This window comes from Phaseolus vulgaris, chromosome 8 (genome assembly GCF_000499845.2).
Source record: "Phaseolus vulgaris cultivar G19833 chromosome 8, P. vulgaris v2.0, whole genome shotgun sequence".
In the NCBI taxonomy this organism is placed as follows: domain Eukaryota; kingdom Viridiplantae; phylum Streptophyta; class Magnoliopsida; order Fabales; family Fabaceae; genus Phaseolus; species Phaseolus vulgaris.
In genome coordinates this window covers 1,970,343-1,992,296 of record NC_023752.2, presented here as the reverse complement: position 1 = coordinate 1,992,296, position 21,954 = coordinate 1,970,343, and the positions used below count along the sequence as shown (strand labels likewise).

The following is a 21,954-nucleotide window of genomic DNA, read 5'->3' as shown; positions in this document are numbered from 1 at the left end:
ATTATGATTAAAATAATACTGCTATATAAGTTCATAGTACACTAATTAACAGTAAATATTATTTTTTTTTAAATATTAATATTGGTAATGATTACGAATTTACAGAATTATGCATGCAATTTGGAATCATGAAATGATTTTGCGGGCAAAGTTGCCGACACATTTGATTCGGACAAGTTTAAAAGTTGGGACTTACGTTAGTTTCACCAAAATAAAATTGACAATATAAAAAAAAATGTAATACTATATGTAATCCTATTTTATTCTAAATATAGATTGTAAATTTATTGTTAAACGTAATTAAGTTAATTTAATTGTAAATTATTATTAAGAAACGATTAGTTGTTCTTTTGAATGTACCGCGAATCTATTACAATTGAGATTCATTCAAAATGTTTAAATATCAAGAAAGTTAAGTTTATAATAAATTTTTCTCTTAACTCACTTCATATTATACCCAGATTATATTATACCCAGATTAACTTGATAATCAAAGTGTTTTTACAAATTTTTTAGTCATTAAAAAAAAATAAAACAATCGAAAACCATCACACTAAAGACCGTAAAAATCAGAAATAAAAGATAAAAGAAATGAAATTGACTAATGTTTAAGTTGTTATTTTTTGTTAATTTTTAAATTAATCAGTTTATCTATATTAATCAATGTTATTTATTTATGAAAACAATGAAATTCAATCTAGTAAAATTGTTTTTAGAAAAAATGTTACATTTATAGTTGTAATTAATATATATATACACACATGGCGTAATATCACCCTTTGAAATAATTTTACTGTAATTTTTTTTCATAAATAAATATATGACACGAATTCAGAAAAGGTGGTAATTAATTGGAAGACAACTTGGAAAAAAGTTAATGTTTTACTAAAATATGAGTACATAAGTCAGTTTAATTTTTTTTATGACTTAATTTGGAAAGTCATTATGTAAAAAACTATTCTTATGAGTTTGTGAAACATTGATTCATTTTTTAAAAGAAAAATATATATATATAGATTTGAACAAAATTACATTTAATCTCTCAGTTAGTATTGTGTCTCTTTTTTAACGTAATTATATACGAGGATAGTTCAAAAAAATTATAAAACTATTGTTTTGGAAAAAAAAAATAGACAATAAGACTATATTTTCAAACATTACAATATTAACTAGTAAAAATCATTTTAAATAATTATTATAATACAATATTTATAATTACGCAATAACATAAAATAATACTATACTTTTATTATAATTTTCTATTTAGAATTGCGTATAACTATTTTTCTTATTATATATATATATATATATATATATATATATAATTCAAAGTATAAAACAAATAACAGCAAATTTAAGAAAGAAACATTTTTCCATATTAAGAGAAGGGAATGGAGTTAGTGTCTTCATTTATTTTGCATGAAATTAAGAAATCTAATGTTTTTTATATTAATTAAAAAGTAATTAAGATTACTCTCTTCTTTCTATTTCTATTTCTATTTCACGTTCTTAAATTAATTAAAAACTAAGTATAAGAAAACAATGTCATCAACAAAACATTAATTAATGACATATTAATTTTTACTGGATATATACATATCAAGTTAATATTAACTTAAAATAAAATCATTAAATAGTATTTAAATATTATATTCATTTAATTTAAAAAACTTTTTTTTTCCTTTTTCCTAAACATTATCTGTTTAGCATACATTAAGAAAGATTGTGAAAGTTTGGATTTTAGGTATTTACATATTTATGCCAGCTGGAGATATTTTCATATTTCTTTCCAAGGGTTTGCGATTATTTTATATTCAACTTTCTAGATTCAGTTGTCCAATGAAATAAAAATAAAAAACATAAACATTTAAAAAATAGAAAATAAAGACAAGTTGAGAAATAAAATAAAGATATTTTCTGGTAATTAGTCTAAGTCGCAAATGAATAAATAATGTTATGTACGAAAATTATTTTAATAAAATATTGCGAAATAAAATAACTTGTATGAAATGATAATTGAAATAAGTTATGATACGTTTCTTAAATAGATTCGTTTGATTCTTCAAAATCATCATCACCAAGGTGGCTACTACTTTGCTACAACTCATGTCGTTTTGTTGCTATTTCAAAACCAATCAATTACACAAACTAATCCCTTTTTTTATAGATATAAGCTGCAATTAAAAATACTAAAAACTTCAATGATAAAACAAATTAAATAACAACAATTGGGCAGTTTTGAAATTGCAAATTTTTTAATATTTTTTATTTATTTATGTTCACTTATTTATTGTAGTTTTAATAATATTTGTTTTTACATGACCTTAGAAACAGTTTTTTTTTTTTTTTCAGTCTCTCACTACTATCTTGAACTTTCGGTTACTGGATTCACGGATATTTGGTTGCTGGATATAGACTCTCACTTGTTTGTTTGGCCAGGTTCTACTCTCGACTTCTAGACTAAAGATTGCACACAAGTGGATGTGTGTACCTGAAGGGTTCTTATAATAGAGTCAAAATCAGTTTGTTTAGTTATCAGATGAAAATAACTCAATTACCTCTTGAACATATCACTTATTTATAGTGCTCATTTGTTGAATTTTAAATTGATTGGACTTTTACTCTTTGCACCTGCAATTATTAAATATACCCTGAGCGTTTTTTAACCTATTTATTAGGCCTTATACAATGTTTTCTTATTCTATTTTTTATTTATTTTAGTTTAATATTTATCATGTGATGACCATCCAACCTTTACACTATCAATATAATAATGTCATTGTAATTTATTTAATATTTTAATATAAAGAATTATATTGATCATGAAAGACTAAATCAATAACATTGAAACTGGTATGACAAAATTGAAATATTTATAGATGTTGAGAAAGAAAACAAATATATTAAACTTTTTAATTATTTGTTCTTGACGAACGCGAGAACCTGCAAACATTTGAAGAAAGTGAAAAGTGTGAGCCGCGGAAAATAGTGCGTTTTGGAAGGAAAAAAAAGTGTTTTGAAGAGTGAGGTATGTGTGATGGTGAATATGACTAAAACGACTTTTCGTTTCACAATGGGCTAACGGCCCACACCTGTCGTCGTCAAAAAAAGGTTGGGCCCATGACACCGACCAATACTTTTAATTGAAACGTTTCAATCTTTCTAACCTTTCAGCTCCCCCACCATATTTGTACTCTACCGTATTCTTTTTTTTTCTTTTCTTAAAAATGCTATTTTTGTTTTATTTCTTAACCTGCTCCCAGAATAAAACATGATTGAATTGATGAAAATAATTTTGTACACACAATTATTAAATGGATATAAAGCAAATTTTCCGTGAACTTTGTACTTTTTGCAGAGGTTGCTCCAGTTTCATTTTTTTGTTGGCTCTTTCCTGCTCAACTCATCTCTCGATCTTCTTTTAATCTGGGTTCAGATGGTACCTACGAAAGGCATTTCGACGTTCAAATTAGTATAAATGTTCGGCGTTTGGTTGTCAGAGCATTGTAGATGATGACGTACCTGAATATTGAAATATGTGTTATTTATATTATCTTTAGTGGACTTTCCTTATTGGGTTAGATTAGGGAGTTGGACCGCGTTTAGAGATGCATTATCTAGTTCTTAATTGCGGATTACACGATATCGGTCGACCTAAGGGTGGGACCGAGGCATGTAATCAGTCATACGACCCTCACCGATACATTTTATCTTTTTAGTATTGTGTTTTCTTTATTCTTAAGTGGTGATTGTTGTTTGTAGTTACTAGTGGTAGACGTCGGTTGTTGAAATAAATTTTGTGATGTTTTTATTGATGGTGGTTGTGTTTTCATTTGCTTATCGTTAAACACAACAATTTTTTTCGCCGACCCTCTCACACAAGCTTAAATGACGAAACTGCTATTTCAAAGATTGGATGGAATAAAAATAAAGTATTACGGTGGAAGAAAAATATGAAAGTGCATTTAAAGTTATTTTAAAAGGTGAAACTATCTTTCACTTAAGATTATTTAAAAAAAAAAAAAAAAATTGACTTTTTATAATTAATATAAAAATGCATTGTGAAATATGGAGGTGGAGTTATAATTTGCCTAAGCCCTAATTCTTATAAGTCATTATTTCATTATTGACTGTATTTTTGTAATTGGTAACGGTGCTTTTTATAATAAGGTATGATGAAAATTCGTAAAAATAACAATTAAATTTTAATAATTTTATAATTGATTTATACGCGTATCCATGTTAATTTAATTGGTCATACTCTAAAATATATTTATATTGTCTTTTCACTTAGAGCATGGATCTTTGGTTGTTTAATGGGAAAGAAACAAACAAATAAGATAGAAAAGTGTTTTGTGATGTAAAATGATTAATGAGCAAGAATTTGAATTTGAAGTCCTTGCAATTGCAGCCACAAGTTTATGATAAAATAATTTGGCATCATTGATTAGTTAAACCTAATTTTACCAGTTTTTAGTGGATGTCCTATAATCTTAGATATGTGTGCGAGCTGATTAAGAACTCAATAATTATTTAACATTAAAATGAAGATATTTTTACTATAATATTAATTTTAGCATTCATGTTCACTTTTTAATTATCTAGTGAAGGAGGGCAAATTGAGTTCTATTCATCTTTTTCTTTAATAATTGTTACTTCAATTTTCTTATAGTATTTTAAGTCATTTTTTTAATTTGTTCTATAACATTAGTTTTGAAAGTTTATTGTTCTTGTCTTTCTCTTAGTTTGTGTTTATTGTTGTTATTTAGCTTATTTGTTTTCTTATATTCTCTCTTTATTTTTCAAACTTTTTAAGTTTTGATTTTAATAAAATTATATTCTCAAATGGATTTAAATGTACACTGAATTTATTATATAAAAAAATATTTTAATCGCCATCAAAATAATCAGTAAAATAAATAAAAAAATTGGTCATTAATCTGATTTACAATCAAAATAACGATCAAACATAACTAATTAGAATCATTTCACAATTTTTATTTACACTTCTATTTTTATTTAGAATCATTTCACACTTTTTATTTGCACTTTTATTTTTATTTTTCTAAAAAATAGTTCAATTAAATGTTTAGATTATAAATATATTTTTTGAAATTGTTATCTATAAAAATTACACAACATAAAAAACTATTATTAAGCAATATTATTGATAAAATATTTGATTGTCTCCTGTTTTTATAGATGAAAAAGAATAATACAAGAAAGAAGAAGAACGTGAGTGTATTCCCATAAGACTCAAAATACCTCATGGTTTATTAGATCTTCCAATATAACTAAGATAAAAAAAAAATGATGAAAAATAAAAAATAATACTAATTTTAGTTTTTGTGAAGTTTTAGATAATAATTTTTTGATTGACATACCATAAGCAACCATCTTTCAAAATTAAAACATTTAGAAGTAAACTCTCTAAATATAAAGTGTATGAAAATCCAACTTTTTTAAAATGAAACTTTTGAAGAATTATTCAAATTTGAATAATGAACTTAAACTATATTAAAATAAATAAATAAAGAAGAATGGAAAATACAAAAATATTGAAGGAATTGTTTTTTAAATATATATTTTCTCTTATAGAGATAAAAATAAAATAAATATTTTATCTTAATTTTGGTATATTAATTAAGTTCCCTTTCTTTTATAGATTTGTAGATTTAGGTCGTAATTTCACATACTTTAAACTATTTTAATTTTCTCAGTACTTTGATTTTGTTTAATTACTTGTAAATGTGTAATTAATTCCAATTAGTGCTTAGGTCACACTACATATTGGACCATTATAATTAATAATTAGAGACAAAAACTATTTGGTGTGATTTTTTTGTTTATACAAATTCATAACTTTTTAATAAAATATTGGAATAAATGGTATTCAAAGTTCTCACGACTCTCTTCATAGGTGGTACACAAATTTAGAGTGGTCAATTTTGTTGGTCACACTAGGGTCGTTTAATATTAATTAATTCCTTCTATAATATTACACAACAATAATACGTAATTAAAATATTGTACAATATACATCTAGGTAAAGTACAATCGATTATATTATTTATACTAAAAATATGTAAATAAAATCCAATTAAACAGTTAATACTCTACAAGACAATACAAAAAAAACACTAATGTTTTATTGGAAAATTGCATGATTTTTATCCTTCTACTTTTTCAGAGAAAATATTATTTAGATGTAATCTTCTTTTTTACGTATGTTTATTTTTTATGTTTTAGTTAAGCAATATATTTCTTCATATAACCTTAAATAAATATACTAGGTTTAAAGCTTAATTAAAATATTTAAAAAATATTTGTGTAATGTAAAATTGCCAATTTTCAAATTTCGAGAGAACTATAATCACAAAAAATTGAGCAACAAAAATGTAAATAAAAAATAAAATTAGAATTTAACCTGTTTTTTTTTTAATTCAGATTTTGTTATTAATAATCTTTCATCATTCTGCATTTAATTAATTAGACTTGTTTAAAAAGGTAAGTGTTTCATAGTATATAAATGGGTGTAAACCTCACCTCATTGAGCCGGTTTTATGAGGTTGAGTTAGACTTAAAGCACAATTCTTAACATGGTATTAAAGTCATTTCGAACCTATCATAACGAGTATTTGTTGGGTTTATCAGGCCACCCGCTATCGGGCCGTTATCGGACCACCCATAACATATATCTCCACGCACGAGTTGGTAGTCTCGACGTGAGGGGTGTGTTGGAAATCACACATCAACTAGAGATTAAAGTTTTTCATAGTATATAAATGGGTGTAAACCTCACCTTATTGAGCCGATTTTATGAGGTTGAGTTAGGCTTAAAGCTCAATTCTTAAAAAAATAAATGTATAGAAATAATTTTTTGTAAAATGATAGAGGAGTGATGTTTGAGATTATATTAGAGTTAGATAATATAATATAAATTGTATAATATTGTATTGGTTAATGTATCAATATCTAACACACTCCCTTAGAATATATATTTTTTAAATAAATAAGAAATCATTATACTTTTATTAATTTTAGTAAATTTTATTTTGATTATTTAACTAAGACAAGTTAAGCATATCTATAGTTTAATGATGGCACGTTGCATTTATAAACATTTATTTGGAAACTGTAGATACATTTAACTATGAGTGTTTTTTTTTTTCAATTATAAAACGTTTTTTAATAGAGAAACTTTTCAAACATTTATCATTTTTTATATATAAAAAACCCAATATTGCTTAATTATAAGAGTTATTTGCTTAGCAAATGTGTAATTAGAATTGGTCTGTGATGGCAACTCGAAAACGGACAATTTGTTAACCAATTATGTTCTTTTGTTGACAGGAGACAAATGCTAAAGTAATTAAGATGGGAAAAAATAAATTAAAATATTTTTTTATAGATTAAAATCAAGATTTTAGGTAATTTACAGTAGAAAAATTCTGCAAATTAATTCTTATTAATAAAATATTTATTTATTTCTCTGTTTGAAAAACAAGAAATTTGTCTAGGGTGCTTTTTTTTTTTTTGGAAAATCATAGGTATCCTTTGAACCTTTACTATAAGTAATTTAGTTGTGAATATTTACCACCTTACTCGAATATCCAAAGCAATTGCTAATTACAAAATTTATGTAAAATTTTATATGTTTTCATATTACATCTCACGGGGACATAGTTAATCTTTCTAAAAAAAAATGTAAGTGTGTGTAACTTATTTATAACTTTAATTACTAACTAATACATTTATTTAAGAAATTAAGTATTATTTAAAATTGCATGTAGACATAAAATATCATGTACTAGTATAAAATTGAAATGATATGCATTATGACTAATTATGTATGTTTTTTAATTTTGCATAATTCACTCAAAAAGCTCTATCTTTAATAATTGAATTCATCGTCTTATAAAATGGATTAAGTTGAATTGCAATATGATATTAATAAAAAATACCAAAATAATATTGCAAGTGGAGGTAAAAGTTTTCTAGGCTAAAGGTTATACTAGTGGGTACTAATGAGTCATTGATATAAAAGTAACACTTTGTTCTTGGTATTAATAAAGATGTACAAGTAAATTTTCCTATAATCCCTAAAAAAAGGAAAAGAGTTTGCCCAAATTAATCTTGAAAAAAAAAAAAAAACACCTTGCCACTAGGTTTTGTGGTTCACTCATTCTTCATTAACCTCTTCATATGTTTTTCTCACACTTCCAAACAAATTTTAATTTAAAAAATATCGTTATGTAATATTATGATTTATCAAAGTTTTTTCAAATTTGTAATTAGGTTTTGGATTATGTAATCCGAAGTCTTTTTTTTATACATGATTAGCTTTTGGATTATGTAATCCGAAGTTTTTTTTTTATACATGATTAGTTTTTGGATTATATAATCTAAAAATATTTTTTAATATGATATTAGTTTCCGAATTATATAATTGAATTTTTTTTTATATGTGTGTCGAGATTACATAATTCGAAAGTTACTCTCAAATCTAGACTTTTAGATTATATAATATAAAATATCAGTTTTTAAAAATATATTTCGAATTATAATGTGTAAGCTATATTTCTGAATTTGAGATTAACTTTCAATTAATATAATCCAAAATATATATAATTTTTTAAAATTGCTTCTGTATAAACCTATGAAAGTGGAATAAGGATAAAAAAGTAATTTCCTTATTTTATATAGGGGTGAAAAAAAATATATGGAGGTGGCACAAGAACATTTGGTGAGTGAACTAAAAAAAGGTGACGCGCGAAGAAGAAACGTTTTCGTGTGATTGAAGGGGAAGTTTATGGTTTTGTGGTTAGGGTGCAACTGTCTCTGTTATAGGAAATCAACAATTCAGGTATCCAAACCGACCCGTTTCCCACTTCTCAATTGGTATAGTTCCATTCCCTTTTTCAATTATGGAAAAACTTCTAATTGTTCCTTCAAACCTACCATCCTCCATTCATTTCTCTTATCCCTTTCTAATTTCCAAATTCTATCCCCCAGGTGGCTGCAATGGATTATATTCAATTTCGTGGCTTAAATATATGATCTTTTTGAATTTTAATACTTGGGTTATGTACCAGGTTCCAGAGCAACAAGTGCTGAAGTGTTAGATTAGAACAATGGACACTCAAAGTGCTAAAGACACAGTTGATATTGATCTTGGAGGTGTTCCTTCCAGTGGAGAAGCAGCTGGGGATCTGGGTGATGACCTAGTAACCGTGCTCGATGGGCTGGAACTGGATCTGGCATGTTTCTCTGAGAAAGTTGCAAACTTGAGCAATTTTGTGATGCAGTTGGAAACTCTCGGGGTTGAATTGGAGGGCTCTGTTTTGGACAGAGAAGACAATGATGTGGACGTGGGTTGTGTTGGGAAGTTTCTTGAGTTTGACCTGTTATGTGGGGTGTTGGCTTCTGAGGTTGTGCAATTGGATAGGTTCTTGGACACCCTTCATGCTGAGATTGCTGATGCTGGTGAGAGGGTGGCTTCTTGCAAGCCCAGGCAAGACAATTTGCTTGATTCTGAGCAATGTTTGAAGCAGTCCGAGGAGCAGTTTTCAGAGATTAAGAAACTATGTGCTAGTTTTGAGAGAACTTTGTCTTCTTATAAGTGGGGAGGAAATGGTATGTGTAGAATCTCATTGATTGCTTCATTTATGTAGATTTTATTTTTTGGTGGCACATTGATTGCCTGACGTTATTTATTTCATGATTTTGTCGTTTTCTTTAAGTTGTAAGAAAAGGGTATTTCTAAGAAATCTTTTATGTCTGTCCCCATATTCTGGCGCGGAGGGGTCCACTTCCATTTTCACGTGAAATTGTTTGTGTAATGAAGTGGGAACTCCTCGTGCATTAATGGATTTCCTCTTTTATTAGAAGAAAAAATTATGAGGAAAATTGGAGTTGCTGGCTAAAGATGGCTGACTCATGATGAATGTTTGATCAATAAGAATATCTTTGTCTAAATAATTCTCCATTTCTGATGAATGTTTTTTACCTTTTTGTAACTACAACAGCAAATATTGAAGATGGTGAAATCATCCTAGAGGATGATGAATCTTTAATTGTAGGCCCAGTACTAACCATGCACACACCTGAGCAACATAGACTTGTTCTGAGGATGCTAGAGAAATCTTTAGCAAAAGAAATGGAACTTGAGAAGAATTTATTTGATTCAAGGCAAATTCAAGAAAATCTAAATCAAAGGATGGCTTCTTTAGAACAAAAGCTAGGTCTCGCGGAGGAAGAAGCAACTGATGTTTGGAAAAGATGGCTTGAGGCAGATAATACACGTGAGATACTGACAGGAATTTCAAAAGAGCTGTTGGGTAGACTCCAGATTTCTCAGTTCAATTTGAATGGTTTAAGTCAGCGTGAATCATTGCTCAGAACTAAGCTTGAAACTTCTCTGGAACAATTGAAAGAGAGGGATGTTACTTCAGACAAGATTGAGCAGTTGAATGGTAATCTAGTTCTTGCCAATTCTGAGGTTGTCACTTCAAGGGACAAGGTGTGTTCACTTGAGAAACAGCTAAAAGAATCTGAAAGCCAGCTAATCAATGTGAAAGCATCTGCTGATAAATATCAGAAACAGTATACTATTTTGTGTTCTGAAGTGAGAGAGACGGAAGGCATTATTGTTGAATTGAAAGAAAATATATCTAATGCAGAAAGGCGGGCTAATACCGCAGAAGCACATTGTAAGTTATTAGCAGAGGCTAATGATGAACTCAACAGGCAGATAGCTCTTTTGAAAGATAGTGCTGGCAAATCTGAGAGGGTAGAGTCACTTGAGAGGCGACTAAAGGAATCTGATTTACTGCTGCAGCATGCTGTAGCATCTGCTGAAGCTAGTATGGAGAAGCAAAGTATGTTGCATTCCACAATTAAAGATATGGAGCAAGTGATAAAGGATCTTAAGTCAAAAGTCTCTAAAGCGGAGAACCGGGCTGACAGTGCAGAGGATAAATGCATCATATTATCTGAATCTAATACTGATTTAAACGAGGAACTAAGCTTCTTAAGGAGCAGATTGCGCTGCTTGGAAGGATCACTACACCAAGTGGAGGAAGCAAAAGTGTCATCTGCAAAGGATATTGGAAAGCGGACCAAAGTTTTCAAAAGTTTGGTCATGCAGCTGGCTGTTGAGAGAGAGCGTCTTAATAAGCAGGTAAAAATCAGGTTTTTGAAAGGCTACGAAATAACAAAACCGTCTGGATCTGAGATGGAAGATATTGTTTATAGGCTTCTAGGTCTTTAGTCTGCACGGTATGAAGTTTAATTTAAGTGTTTCTTGCTCATTTATCAACAGAAACAGTTAGGATTTTAACTGGATTCAATTAATGTGCATTGTATAATAACTGGGTTTGTATGAATATAACTATGTTCGAGGAGTATGTGATGCTTTTATTTTTTGGTCAGTTTGTAAATACCAATTGAACAACCGAACAAGCATGACTCTTTCTCCCTTCCTTTAGTTTTCCACTTAAGCCTTAAACTTGTACTAGTAATATCTTATTCGTGAATAGACTTGTTCCCATTTTCTTTTTTATACATAGAGAAACTTAATTGAAAAGTAGTTTACTTGACTATTGGGATGCATTTTTTTTTTTCAAAATCATTTAAGTCACCTTGATTGAAGGGGTAATTAAAAAGAAAAAACACAAAGCAGAGGGACTTCGAAACAAATCTGATTGAAAATGTTGAATCATGTGTTGAAATGTGAGGTATTCGAAAGGGAAAATCTTTTGGTATTGAGAACTCAATCTTAGCAAAATGTATACTGGATTTTTTGTGGGCTTTACTATACCAGTTTATGGTTAGTTGAAATTGTTGTACTTTGTCTGCAGCTGTCTTCCTTAGCAAGTGAGAACAAAATATTGGTTGTGAAGCTAAAGCAACCAAATACGTATCCTCAAGAAGTTAGTGTGACTTCAACAACTGGTCACCAGGTTGGTACTTCTGACTTTATTAACTTGTTTTTTATTTTTTTGCATATGGTTGATGTTCAAAAATCTCCTGAGCAAGTCAACTTAAAAGATTAACTTTTCTTAAAAAAGCATTTTCTGAAAGGATTTTCTGGATAACAGTTGTCTACTTGAAAAAACTACAAGAGGACAAATTTACCTGCTTTCTCAGGGAAACAAATGTCAAATAAAACTATTTTCAAAAGCATAATGTTGATAGAAAAAAAAACGGTTTTGCTGAAGTAATGATTATTTTTATGACATGAAGACGGCTTTGGGGATCAGGGTGAGTGGATTTACTGGTTTTTGGATAGTACTATTACTTCTACAAGGCTTTAGCAATATTTTGTATATGAATCTGGTGTGTGCTGGACTGATTTTTTTTTAAATTTATTTTTGGTATGTAGGAGCTAGCAGTTTATAGCCCTTTTTTTTGTTTGTTGTTGGCGGGGTGGTTGACAAAATTTTTTCATCCAATGTAGAAGGGATGTGAAATCTTTAAAACATGCCATAATGATTTCTCGCTATTTATAAGAAATATACACTGATAATGGGTGTGTGAACACTTTTTGCTCTATTTGTGGGTGGGGTTGGAAGATCACGGGAACATTTCGGCCTGTGACTGTACTTGATAGAAAATACTATTAGACATGGCTTGCATCAAGGCTCCTAGTTTATATTAAAAACACCCTTTTAATATTGACTTATGTTTGATTTTAAGGTGTGCCGGTAGGATATGTCAAATTGTTGTTGATACCATTACTAGTGGCTTTGTAGGGAATTTACTTTTTTCAAGACAAAAAATGTTACTTCTTTCTATTTGTTTAGACTCCTCTTCCTCTGCAATACATTGCAGATAGAAAATAAATACAATTCACATTATGATATTATCTTGTTTTTATCTCTTGGTTGCATTCTGATCCAAAGAGAAAGACTTGACACTGAAATGTCATTAGGTCTCCGATTATTTCACTTCTAGTTTCCATTTTTTCCACTTACCGTATTTAATCTATTTTGGAGGGAACTATGTTATCTTATCTTACATTAAATTATGTTATATACATTAAAAGAGTAAACTTAGCATTTAATCATTGTTGTCAAGCTACTTTCTGAAGTTTATAACAAGTTCACAGATATGAGGACTTGGATAAAAGATGATATAAACATTTAAAATAAATTAAAGCACATAGAAGAATAATGTCAACAGATCAATGTTCTAATCGTTGCTCCTATTTTCCTTATTCAGGTGGACAGGACTTGGAAAAATTCATCCACAAATGATAATGAAGTAAAGTTTGCAGATACTCTACCAGATGCTGATACTGTGAGGAGAATAGATGCAGGAGTTCTTAATTTTAAGCACCTATTCATGTTATCAGTGCTTGTGTTAGTGTTTTCGGCTGTGACTTATCTGAATGTTGATGTCAATTTTTGAATGAATAGTCAGATTTCCCCCCCTTGCTTTTGGGATCTAGGAGGGGAATAATGAGGTGTGGAGGAATGGGACCCTAACCTTAAATACTCGGGTCAGTATAGGTTACAACTTAGAAGGCCATTGACACTGTAGGTTTTAGTGCAAGTTGTTGTGTTGTAATCTAGTTTTGTACTAACGGAGAAAATGATCATGGTTGATATGATCCTCTCTCTTGTAACTAGTTTTGAGATTATACTTGGTATAATGCATATGATGGACTATTTTTCTTAAATAGCTTGTGGATCCTTTTCTTAAGAGTTGTGGATTAAGTTGAGTCTAGCAGAATATTTTAGTTATCTTTAATGTAACTCATCAGTATTTGAATTCTTGTTAGAAAAGGTATTTACTTTATTGTCTCAAGGCGTAAAAAACATTAACAGTAAAACAAGTGGTTCTAATCTGAGGTCTGACGAAGAGAAATCGTAATTTGCCATTACCAACTCTGGTGCTTCATCTGGGTAGGTGCTCATAGTTAAAAGAACCATCTTTTAATTTGGGCGTTTCTTCCTGCAAACTGTCAAATTTCAATTAGGTGAAATGATGTCCATTTGATTCGTTATCATTTTGGAAGGTTTTTCTGGATTCCAGACTATGATTTATGAATTTCAGAAAAAATAATCTAAAAGTAATTTTAGAAAAAAAGGAAAAATAAGGTAAAACAGTATTTTCGGAAATTGATGGGGTGCAGGATAAATTTGATGGGTGCAAGAAGAAACACCTTTAATTTGTTGTTTGTTTATGGGCTTATGATCCACGCTCTCGTTAGGGACTTGCTGCATAACAATTATACTCGGGCTTGTACTTCCTGTACCCCCCCATGTTTGAACCTGCACCCCCACAATTGGGTGAGTAAGTGAGAATGAGAGAGAGAGAGAGAGAGAGAGAGAGAGAGAACACTGAACAAAATTATGAACTTGTTCTATTTGCAACTCATTAAAATTCTGTGCTAGAACACTGCGTGATCTGTCAAGTTATTTAGTATAGCTAGAGTATCAGTAAGTTTCCTCCACTTAAAACAAGGACCGAGATACATCTTTCCACCAGTCTCATACTCATTTGATGGTTGCGTGAATCTGTTCATAATGATCTCATGGTTTATGAATCAAGTGAAGAACATCTGAGGACTCTAATTACATGTTATTTCTTTAGATTTAGATTATCACATGCTTAGAACTTCTCCATATCAAATTCAACTGTGTACTTGTCTCAACGAATATGAATGAATGACGAATGTATGTTTGAGGTGCTCAGATTGCTGGATAAACTCACCAAACTCTTGATGTCCCTTAAGAGGAGCCAAGTTGAGGGTCTAATTATCCCAGAGCACTATCCAATGCAGGGGAACATGGACCATTTTCAGCATGTGAAACAGCACAACTCATGAACCATGAGTGTAGAGGAGTCTTCATTAAGCCATTGTGAGCAGCATTTGAAATATTTCCTACATTATTATCTCACACTACAAATGGTAGCTTTAAGCCCCTCATAAACATCCTGTTCTTCCACCTCCTCATCAAGTAAGAAATCAATATATGGAACATAACCAGCCCACTTCATCTCTTCCACAAGCAAATTAGTCTGCTCATATATCTCTTCAGATCTTGGATGTGCTCTGTCTCCAACAAGAAATGTGTGTACCTCATCTCTTACCTCAATCCAGCTACAGCCTGGCTCCTTCTTTAACTTACAGCTCTTCATTATACTTCTTATTTTTGCAACCTCACTCCATATCCCTGCGTTAGCATATACATTAGATAAAAGAACATACGCTGAAGAATCTTGGGGGTCTAACTGCAATAAATAACTGGCTGCTTTTTCTGCAACTTCTATATTCCCTTGCATCCTGCAATTACTGAGCAAAGTTCTCCATATTACATCATCAGCCTCGAAAGGCATGCTTTCAATAAGCTTTAAAGCTTCATTTACTTGGCCTAACCTCCCTAATAGATCTACCATACATGAATAATGCTCCATATGGGGATCTAAACCATAGTGACTAAGCATTTTCTGAAAGTAGTGTAGCCCTCTGTCCACATAACCCATATGTGCACAAGCTCTGAGGACTGAAATAAAAACTGTATGATTTGGTTTCACATTCAAAAGCTGCATCTCCTCGAATAATTTAATGGCTTCTTCTCCAAGACCATGGTATGCATATGCACAAATCATGGCACTCCAAGTCACATAATCCCGCTTTGGTGCCTTCTCAAACATTAGCCTGGAATCCTGCATATTTCCACACTTTGAATACATATCTACAAGTGTGCTGGCAATATACACATCTGAATGCAACTGTAACTTTAAAATTTGAGCATGAATCTGCTTTCCAAGTTCTACGGTGGCCATGTTAGCACAAATATCAAGAACTGTAGCATATGTAAAGTTGTCAGGTATTACACCCATTTCCAGCATCTGAGAAAAATATATCTGAGCATTTTCACTTTGCTTTTGTGATGAGAATCCTGAGATGATCGAATTCCAGGAAACAGTTGTTTGCTCTTCCAGTCTGTCGTGGATCTTTTCTGCCTCCTTTAACATCCCACACTTGCTATACATATCAACAAGTGCACTTCCAACAAAACAGTCTAACCCCATCCCAGACTTAATAATTCTTCCATGGATCTCCATACCATTGTTTAAAGCTTGCTGACCAGCACATGCCTTTACAACACTACCATAAGTAAAATCATCAGGTTCCATTGCTGATCGCTGCATTGAAACAAAGAGTGAAAGTGTTTTATCTATTTCTTTATTTTGCTCATGAGCTGCAATGATCGCATTCCAGGACACAGCATCCCTTCTCTCCATCTCGTCAAATATTAAACAAGCTTCCATCAGAGCTCCACACTTGCCATACATGTCTAAAATTGTATTCGCAACACAAATATTAAACTCTAAACCACATTTGACTGCTAATCCATGTAGCTGGATTCCCTCCAGATGACCTTTGATCACTGAACAAGCAGTCAAAGCACCGGACAAACTAATGTCGTCAAAGCCAAGATAAGTCCTCTGTAAAAACTGAAAAATCTCTAAAGCCTTAAAACCTTGATCTTGCCGAGCATATCCAACAATAATGGCATTATAAGATTGCCGAGGAGGACTAGGCAACATGTTAAATACCTTCCAGGCATCAGACATTCTGCCACATTTTGCGTACATGTCCAATGTGGCAGTTCCAACTATACTGTCATATCCAAAATCAGACTTTAGAGCGTGACCATGCATCTGTGTACCCAATTTAAATGCAGATAATCCCGCACATGATCTGAATACACTAGCATAGGTTGATTGACTCACCCCCATACCTACTTTCAGCAAATCCTTAAACAATTTTAGTCCTTCAATAAACCGGTCATTCTGAACATAGCCCGCAATTACAGCACTCCAGCAAACCAAATTTCGCTCTGGCATTTCACGGAAAACCTTAAAAGCATCATCCAGTTTCTTAAATTTTGAGTACATATCTACCAGAGCACTACCTGTCACCACATCATTCTCAAAACCCATCTGAATTGCAAGGCAGTGCACCTGAAGCCCTAAACCATAGTCTTCAATACCTGAACAAGCTTTCAGAACAACAGCAAATGAAGCATAGTCAAGTGTGATTTTAAGTGATCTCATCTTGACAAAAATTTCAATTGACTTTCGATTAGCACCATTATGTAAATAACAAGAGAGCAAAGAATTCCACGAAACCACATCTCTTTCAGGCATTGTGTCAAACAAAGACTGTGCAAACCCCATGTTCCCAACTCCAGCATACCCAAATATCATAGTATTCCAAGAGATTACGTCCCTTTCAGGCATTCTGTCAAACACATTGAATGCATATCCCATATTGGAACCTTTGCAATAGAATTGAATCAAGCAGTTGGCAACATAGATGTTAGGCACAAAACCAGTTACAATCATCTGGGCATGGGCTTGTTTGCCAGGATTTAGAGCTTTAAAATTGGAACATTTTTGGAAAATATGGGAAAATGTTAATTTCTTGGTTGGGGTCATTTGGGTTGAGGAAAGAGTACAAAATGCATAAGGTGACAGGGTTTTGATGAGTGATATTGATGGAGAAGCTTTGAGCCTTGCAACACAAAGTCCACAAAACACAGTACGCTGTAACATCTATTCACTACTGCAACAGTACTATGCATAAGTTCGCGGGATTTTCACACTTCAAAACAAAACAATGAATCGGTTCCTCTCATATTTTGGTGTTTTTATAAGAGATGATTCTTACAAAATAAACTTATTAGGCCAAAGAAAAGAGGATTATCACCCTTAAAACACTATTGCAATTTAATCATACTTTTTTTTCCTTTCAATATTGTGTTTTTTTTTTTCATTTTTTGGTAGTGTTTTACTTATTTTTTTATAGTAATTATAATATATCACAATATTTTCATTAAAAGTTGGTGATGAAAAATGTTAAATTAGCCTTATTAACTTAATTTTTTTAAGAAAAATTATAAGTTAAAACAATTTATTATTGCAAATGACTCAGCTAAACTGTGTCTATGGTATTTTATATAAATTTCATTAATAAAAATATATTTTGAGGATATTTTCATTATTTTACTTAGTATATATTACTTTTAATTGCTATCAATTTTTCATATTATATATTAATTATTAATTTTATATATTAAAATATTTCGATTCCAAATTTTAGATAAAGTAAGAACAACCTATTTTTACCTCGACATCAAATATTTAAAATAAAGTAAGAATAAATTTAAAAAATACAAAGTAACATAAAAAAAGTATTTAAAAACAATAAAATTAATCAAATATGTAATCTATCAGTATTAATGTATTCAACTATAATATTTAAATAATAACTATTATATAACAATATAGTCTTATCAAAGTTTTGATATTGATGTTTCTTTTATAAATTAGTTCATATCTATTGTATTGAATAATATGAATACTATATTCTATGATATACCACTATGATGACAGTATGTGAAAACTTTGGAGTGTTACAAAAGGTTTATCTACTAGAAAAATAAATTGTTTTCCTAAAAAAAAAGTCAAGCCTAAAATCTATGGAAATAAAGTTACTATTGTCTTATAACTGTGTATCAACAAAATTATTGAACTTTTTTTTTTGTCATTTGAAAATATAATTTTTGTAATAATATTCTTACTAATTCTTCTATAAACTAAATGCATAAAAATGAACATTTACATTTTGAAGATATTAAATGCAGTTTTTCATTTTATATTTACTTTTATAGGTATTAAAAAGATTAATAAAAAAGACATAGTAATGTGTCACTAAACAAGTGGTAGGATGTTACAGTGTGAACTTTAAGTCTAACTCAACTTCATAAAACCGACTCAGAAAGTTGAGGTTTGCACCACTTATATACAATGAAATGTCCTTATCTCTAGTCGATGTGTGATCTTCATTATAAGATGCACATCCTCTTCTTTTATTAGTTATAATAAGTATATTTAAGAATATTATTATGAAGTTTTTAAGTTTAGTTAAGATTTGTATCATAAAAAATAAAATATAGTAATTTTTAGTCGACGTGTGATCTTCGACCATTATTCCTGTATATTTACCTGCAAAGTTAATTTAATTTTCTTTCTTTGATTGGTGGAAGTGAATGTGAAGGTCTTGACCTGTTGCATAAACTTGAAAAAATGTTCTTGAGGTTGAGATTAAAATGGCTGTCACTTTTTACTGCAGAGAATCCAAGAACCGTGATAGTTGGGTATACCAGTTACATAATATATATGCAAACAAAAAAAGTGAGAGTTGTGCATTATGAGATCTTGTGGTGGATTTACTTCACCCATGTATCCACTTTTTAGATTTATTAAACCTTTTCTCACTATGAAAAATGGAGCACACTAGGGAGGAGAAAGGAAAACAAAGCAATGTTGTCACTTTCATAACTTCATTAATTCTCTGATTCCACAGTGTCCACAATAGCAATAAAAGAGAGCACTCATTCCCTCTAGAGAAACCTTGCTTTGTGTGGCCCTTCAGAGTGCCTTTGGTTCACCATTTCTACCAAGTACCATGCCCCTTTCCTTCCAAATCATTCTTTAAAGAGTAAGTGGGGACTAAGAATCATTATTACTTCAATCATTCTAGTTTTGAAACTCATATGCAAGGATGGTCTCTCAATAGTGTCACTTTTATTTAGTTTTTTTTTTTAGATCCACATTTAAAAATATTTTATTATTATATATAAGTGAGTGCAAATTTTATAAAATTGAATTAGAGTTAAAATCGACTTTTTAATTTGATATTAGAATCATTTAAAGTTTAAGTTTTTAGTGGACTTATTAGATCACCCGCTATCAGAACCGTTATCGGATCATTCATAATATGTTGTTCCACTCATTTCTTTGTTAATTTTGGCTTACACATGTTTCTGATTACCCCTTTTGTCTTACCTTACAGGTACATTAGCCCCCACTTCCACTTCACCATTTTATAGCACACCCAACATAACATTGACAACACCGGTTAACTCTGCTCTCTACATGGGTCAGTCTTGAAACTCCACAAAGCAGGCTTAAGCCAACACAATCTAGTAGCATCAATGTAAATGTCCAACCTATTTGTGAGGAATCTTTTTTGTATACAAGAAAAGCAGGGTATAGTATAGCCCACCAATAACCAATTTGCATAATAATAATGCACTCCACCAATAATTAATTTTTGGTGGTAAAATGAGAATATGAAAATACATTTTTTTTATACCATGAATGATATGTATTATTATTGTAAATAAAATACATTAATTATGTAAGTTTATCCACTTTTAGACATTAGGCAAAAGGCTTTATCCCCTTGGCCAATATCATTGTGACACCTTTTCTGCTATTTATTCAGAGTGATGTCAAGACAAGAAGTTCTGGTCAATGAGGCACTGGATTTTGAACAATTTGGCAAGCTGATTGCAGAATCATCAAAGATAATGTTGGAAGGGAGGACAGATAAAAACAAAATCAGAAGCATAAAAGAGAGTGCTAGTCTAAAACAAACAACAAAAGAAAAGCCTCAAGAGGGTGCATATCTCAGCATATCACATACTAATAATTCTGTGCTATGATGGCATTAAGTTAGGTGTGCCATCTAATGTTTGGAGAGAAATGAGTGAAAGATTATGCAACATGCTTCTTTTCAGGTAATCTATTTAAGAGAGTGATTTTTCTGGACAGATATGTTATTCTATATACAAGAACTTGAAGATGAAACAACTAATCACATATTTAACAGATATAAATCATCTGCTTTAGTTTTCTTAATAATAAGTTCTTTGCTTCATCTAATGGCTAAAGTTGATGTTGTTATTGTTCTTTATTAAGAGGTGAACTTTAAACCTAACTCAACCTTATAAAATACTCAAATTTCTAGTTGATTCGAAATCTTCAATATACACCCCTCACACCAAAAGTGAGGACTCGTGAGGGGTAATATAATATGGATGGTTCGATAACGGCCCGATAGTAGGTGACCTGATAAGGTTAACAAACAATCGTTAGGATAGGTTCGAGATGACTCTGGTGGACTTTAAGTCTAACCAACCTCATAAAATCGGTTGCACCCACTTATATACTATGAAATATCATAAACTCTAGTCGATGGATCTCCAACATTCTTATATTATTAATTTCTGTGTAATGAACTTCAGCTTTAACCTCTGCTTTATCCATATTTAAAAGCTGGTTTCTCATTCTCTGCAGCACTGATCCACTTCAATAGTGTGCAAGTACTTTCTAAATGGTTTGTTTACAAGTTTTAATGTCACTATGGAGACCTAAGTTTCTGCATAATTTTATAATTCTGCAAGACTAAAAAATATCTACCATGCCCTCTGTTTTCTAGTGGCTGATTAAATTATTAAATTGATCACTTTGGAGCTGAATTGATTAGAGGTGAATGCAGTGCCATATGATTGTGTTAGGGAATCAAAGTAGTTTAGTGGAAGATGTTAAACTGCACTCAGCCAAGTATTAACAAAAACATAATATTAAATTACACACAAGTCCGAAATTGCTGCTTAACACATGGCAAGAGTGTGTGAAATTGTGGTTGGATAATCTACGACAACTGACAGAGCAGCAACATCATCAACATCAACAGCAACACAGCAATAACATAATAACAACTTCTTATTGATATGTCCAATAGAAAGTTGGAGATACAACACCCCCATTTGCAAAAAACTTGAACCACTAACTTTCTTATCACTCTAGATTTGTGTGAGTGGGCAAAGAAAAAAAAGAAGTACGTAATCTGATAGATTATTGTACGTGCAAGTAAAACGAGGGCAATGAAATATCTGAATTGAATGCTTTTGGGTAGTGAAAGGAGATAAAGACTCAAAGTCTGGTTCATGAAATCAGCAATGGAGGATGTTGATGAGATTCTTGTTTAGAAATGTGATGATACGTGTCGAAGGGGCAGTGAAATATTGAAGTACTATTATTGTACTCCTTTCCTATTTCAATCATTATGTGTGCTGATTC

General features: G+C 30.7%; 2 protein-coding genes across 4 annotated transcripts; one reads left to right on the top strand and one right to left on the bottom strand.

Annotated features, from left to right (window-relative positions):
* The first annotated feature begins 8,717 nt into the window (after nt 1–8,717).
* LOC137825220 (WPP domain-interacting tail-anchored protein 1-like) lies at nt 8,718–13,684 on the top strand. Of its 2 annotated transcripts, none has more exons than XM_068630894.1 (5): nt 8,718–8,866; nt 9,096–9,636; nt 10,029–11,182; nt 11,862–11,963; nt 13,225–13,684. In XM_068630894.1, the coding sequence occupies exons 2-5, from the start codon at nt 9,135–9,137 to the stop codon at nt 13,411–13,413; spliced, it is 1,947 nt and encodes a 648-aa protein (XP_068486995.1). In that variant the 5' UTR covers nt 8,718–8,866; nt 9,096–9,134; the 3' UTR covers nt 13,414–13,684. The 2 variants fall into 2 exon arrangements, with proteins under 2 accessions (XP_068486995.1, XP_068486994.1); XM_068630893.1 differs by having other exon boundaries at nt 8,718–8,901.
* A 73-nt stretch (nt 13,685–13,757) lies between these two features.
* Nucleotides 13,758–17,680, bottom strand: LOC137825219 (pentatricopeptide repeat-containing protein At3g02330, mitochondrial). 2 transcript variants are annotated; one of them, XR_011083294.1, is made up of 3 exons: nt 14,722–17,680; nt 14,171–14,279; nt 13,758–13,966 (listed from the first exon to the last, which is right to left on the bottom strand). XR_011083294.1 is itself a non-coding variant. In XM_068630892.1 (1 exon), the coding sequence occupies exon 1, from the start codon at nt 17,575–17,577 to the stop codon at nt 14,902–14,904; it is 2,676 nt and encodes an 891-aa protein (XP_068486993.1). In that variant the 5' UTR covers nt 17,578–17,680; the 3' UTR covers nt 14,350–14,901. The 2 variants fall into 2 exon arrangements, 1 of the variants encoding a protein (XP_068486993.1); XM_068630892.1 differs by lacking the exons at nt 13,758–13,966; nt 14,171–14,279 and having other exon boundaries at nt 14,350–17,680.
* Between the last annotated feature and the right edge of the window lie 4,274 nt (nt 17,681–21,954).